The 3,901-nt window shown below is 45.2% G+C and overlaps 1 protein-coding gene across 1 annotated transcript; it reads right to left on the reverse strand.

Annotated features, from left to right (window-relative positions):
* Positions 1–211: 211 nt before the first annotated feature.
* Positions 212–3,091, reverse strand: LOC148039751 (agmatine hydroxycinnamoyltransferase 1-like). The gene is made up of 2 exons (XM_087693608.1): positions 2,456–3,091; positions 212–1,601 (listed from the first exon to the last, which is right to left on the reverse strand). Exons 1-2 carry the CDS (start codon positions 2,846–2,848, stop codon positions 708–710), a joined length of 1,287 nt encoding a protein of 428 aa, XP_087549734.1. The 5' UTR covers positions 2,849–3,091; the 3' UTR covers positions 212–707.
* Between the last annotated feature and the right edge of the window lie 810 nt (positions 3,092–3,901).

Consider the following 3,901-nt stretch of genomic DNA (forward strand, 5'->3'; position numbering starts at 1 on the left):
GTCAAAATATCTAAACATCTTTCTCCTTTTTTCAAGGGAAAAAGATTAAAGGTTATGAAATTGGTACCCAAAGAATGATCGTGCAAAGACGAAAGAGCTAGGTGTTTTTCCCCCTTTAATTATTAAAGATCGTGCATAGAACCACTGAAATCGGCCTGTAATAATTATTAAAGGGAAGTAGACAATTGACATTGTCATTCAAATTCATGACTTGGAGCAAGATCACACGGCCCCTTGCAGCAGTATTTCTTTAAGATGATGCAGAGAGAATCGAGTACATCACAAGCAGCCAACCGGTCACAAAGTATGGCCTCCAAAGCTTTGGAAGCTTACCTGCACAAAGCATGGCCTCCAAAGCTTTGCTGATCATCTTACAAAGTCAGAACACATACAGTTTATATCTTAGAAGCCAAATCCTTCACTTCTTAACTACTCTTGAAACCCATTTCCACTCAGATTGACCCACAACATAAAGCTTTTCAGCTCATACTGATTCTATGATAAAAATTCCCAGTTCACCTCATGCTTTCTGTGTTTAAATACTCAAATAATGAATCCAAGTGTATTACATGATGAAGTTTCCAGTCTGTCTTTTGAATAATAAGGAAGAAGAAAACTCTTCTTACTATGTTTTAATAGGCAAATCTATCACACCCTCGATGGGAAATGACTAGATAGATGAATGTTTCCTTTTCCAAGAAAAACTGTCACTCATCAAGATGGAAGCAGATGGCTTCAAGCTTGGCCATATCTGGTGCAAACAGACCTAGTACAACATCAATGCTGCCATCCTTGGTAGGGGCCAAGATCACGAGACCCTCAAAGGGAATGAAGGGGTTTCCTGCAAACATTGGGGTCCCAAACCCAAAATCCAGCTTATACAAAGGCAGGTTAACCCAGCTAGTCACACTCAAGTTGGGTGTCAGCACTGTCTTGAGAGTTCTGGCTATCTGCACAGGGTTTTTCTGCTGCAGTTCCACCAGATCGAAAGCTGAGCGGACATATTCGCTGGTAACCTTCTTTATGGCAGCGTGCACAAGGTTTGCAGCGAAGGAAAGTGGTTGTGCCAACAGCTCTTTGATAGTGGCCTGAGGGCATGTGTGGCATATCACATTGCCAAAATACTCCTTTGGAAGCGGGGGATTGAGCCGTTTCCGGGCATTCACAGCAACAAGAGCCCTTGTCTCCCCCTCTTCATTCTCCAACCCCCGAGCTTTTGTGATGCATTTCCACAGATGTGCCAACAGGCTCTCAAATGTAGTGTATGTGACCCCCTCACCAGCACCCTTGGCAGCTTGTGCCTTAATCTTTTTCAGCAGCTCAACACTGAAACGCAACTTTTTGATAGCCAACTCAGGATACACTTTGCCTGCTCCATCTGGCTTTGGTGCAGGTCTCTGATACTCAATATGTTCAAATTCAGGGCATGGGGGATCTCTGGCCATCAGGGCTGAGCGGTCATGCAAAGGAGAAAATGGTATAGGCAGCCCCTGAACAGTGAGGGCCCATGCATCCATGAAGTCACTTGCAGCCTCCCCATCTGCTACCTGATGATGCCTCGCCACACCTATGGTCATTCCCCCGCATGTGAATCTTGTCAACTGCAAAAGCCATCAGATGAACTCAGAAGCCATAGGCATGTTGCTATGCATGTGCATTGTACATGAATGTTGTGAAGATAAATGACACATATGGACATGCAAACGCGTTGTACTTCTTAGCATAAGGACATGCAAGATACCATACATGATGCTACATCTGAACTGCAAGTCTGCTGTGCCCATTGAGCACCATGGCACATGAAGACATGCTAGTACATCATACATCAACAGGATATGGTGGAACGCAGGTGGATGTTTATATGATGTCACGTATTAAGACATATTTTGGGGGTGGGTGCATGCTCACGTGATGGCACAGGATCATATTTATGGTATGAAAGCAGTTGTCAGACACGATAGTCGGACATGATAATAGGTACGATACACATATATGTGATAGTTGGACATAGACATATTGCAAAATCTGAAGCCGCTAGTATGCTGTGCTCACTGAAGATATGGCACAAATGAGGACAGGCAAGTGCATCATACATGAATGCCATAGTTGGAGACGGTGGAAGGCAGGTCGATGCTAGTATGATGTCAGATGTTAAAAATACATCCAGGAGATGGTGCATGATCATGTGATAGCATTTTAACATCATAAGATGCTAGTAATTGTTTGGACATAATGGCAGGCATGATACATGAAGACGCAAGAATTGGGACATGATGGCAGGAATGGTGCAGCAATGCAAGCTCAATGTGCTGATGATCAAGACTGAGAAAATGAATTGATTTCTTTCAAATCAAACAAAATATCTGTAAAATGGAGGTAAGACACAGACATAGCCGATCAGGGTTGTTCGCACCACCATTGTATTTATGATGTACTTAGCTAATCTCAAAAATACCTGGATGAGCAGCAATTCAGGCACTCCTCTGTTGAAGGGAATGAGATCAAGCAGCTGGAAGGAAGGGTTGAAGGGGAAAAGATCGTCGAGGGGACCCTCGGCTTGTGCCTCAGTGAGAGCGGCTCCGTCGTCGGTGAGGTGGATGGCAGGGCGTCCTGTGTGGTCTGTGCCGAGGCGGCCGGCCCATTCGGGGTATTGGGCGAGCACTTTGGCGAGGCCGGATTCGAGGAGGGGGGTGGAAGGGGCAGGGCCATGGAAGGCGTACAGGACCTCGACGTGCACGCGGGGGACGACAAGGTCGGAGCTGCTGAGGGGGATGCAGCTGCCATGGCCGGAGGGGAGGGTCCCTCCTTCTGGCTTCACCAGGCGGGTGGAGGTTCGGACAACCTTCATAGCTGCAAAAACACACACAGGCACACAGACAATGCGCTGTAGAGAGAGAGAGAGAGAGAGAGAGAGAGAGAGAGAGTCACAACGCAAACAACACGTGCTCTTGTTGTTGCGCTAATGTGATTGCTGCTGTGCGTTCATCATCATCATCATCATCATAGCACTCCAACTCTTCTGAAATGCTCGCTCGCTCGCTCGCGCTCTCTCTCTCTCTCTCTCTCTCTCTCTGATTCATCAAGCGAAGGCTTACCTTCCCTGTCTATATATCGCGTGTGTGTGTGTAGGTTGCACCTAATAGTAGTTGGAAGTCGGTTGGAAATGGATATTGCTCCTACTACCACCTCGGTCGTCTCTACCTCCCCCCCCCCCCCCTTCTCTGTGCCCGCCCAACTGCCCACATCTTCCTTGACATCCTTAGGACACTCTCACGCCTACCTTAGACTGACATTTGTAGGAGTTTATTTGTTGCAAATAGAGTGAACAATGTGTGACCTTTTTTCCTGCCTCCCTATTAAAAATTATGGCTACTTTTACTTTGAACGTCTAGTCAAGACTTTAGGTGTGACACTTCCCTTACTGTGTTCTTTTTTCGGTAAAACACTACTTGTCAAATATGCACAATGTCGCAACAAGAGATGCATCTAAGGCCTATACTCATCCATGCATGCACTCAGTGACACGATCAAACCACGTGGGCTACAACCCCATTGGCAACTTCCACATTTACTTCTTATCTCCAAGTTCTAGCTACAGTTTGAAGTGATATTCAATCGCTTATGTTACTTAACTCCAGGTTCTAGCTATCATCTAAAGTGGTACTCAACCACGTATGTCCCAAGATGATGATTTCATTGCTTGTTTAGATCATATTGCTTTGTATCATAATGATTAGATTGCTTTCTAACTATACATTAAAGCCAAGTTCATTTCTAAAAATTGGCAATTGGGTCTATATGACATTTAAAAGTTGTAGTTAGTGAATACAAGTATTGGGGAGCCCAAGCACACAAGTCTAGAAAGGATTCATTATACTCATGGAAATAGGCATTGCATCCC

Source organism: Lygodium microphyllum, chromosome 2 (genome assembly GCF_053477565.2).
Source record: "Lygodium microphyllum isolate KBCC chromosome 2, Lygodium_microphyllum_v1.1.10, whole genome shotgun sequence".
NCBI lineage: Eukaryota > Viridiplantae > Streptophyta > Polypodiopsida > Schizaeales > Lygodiaceae > Lygodium > Lygodium microphyllum.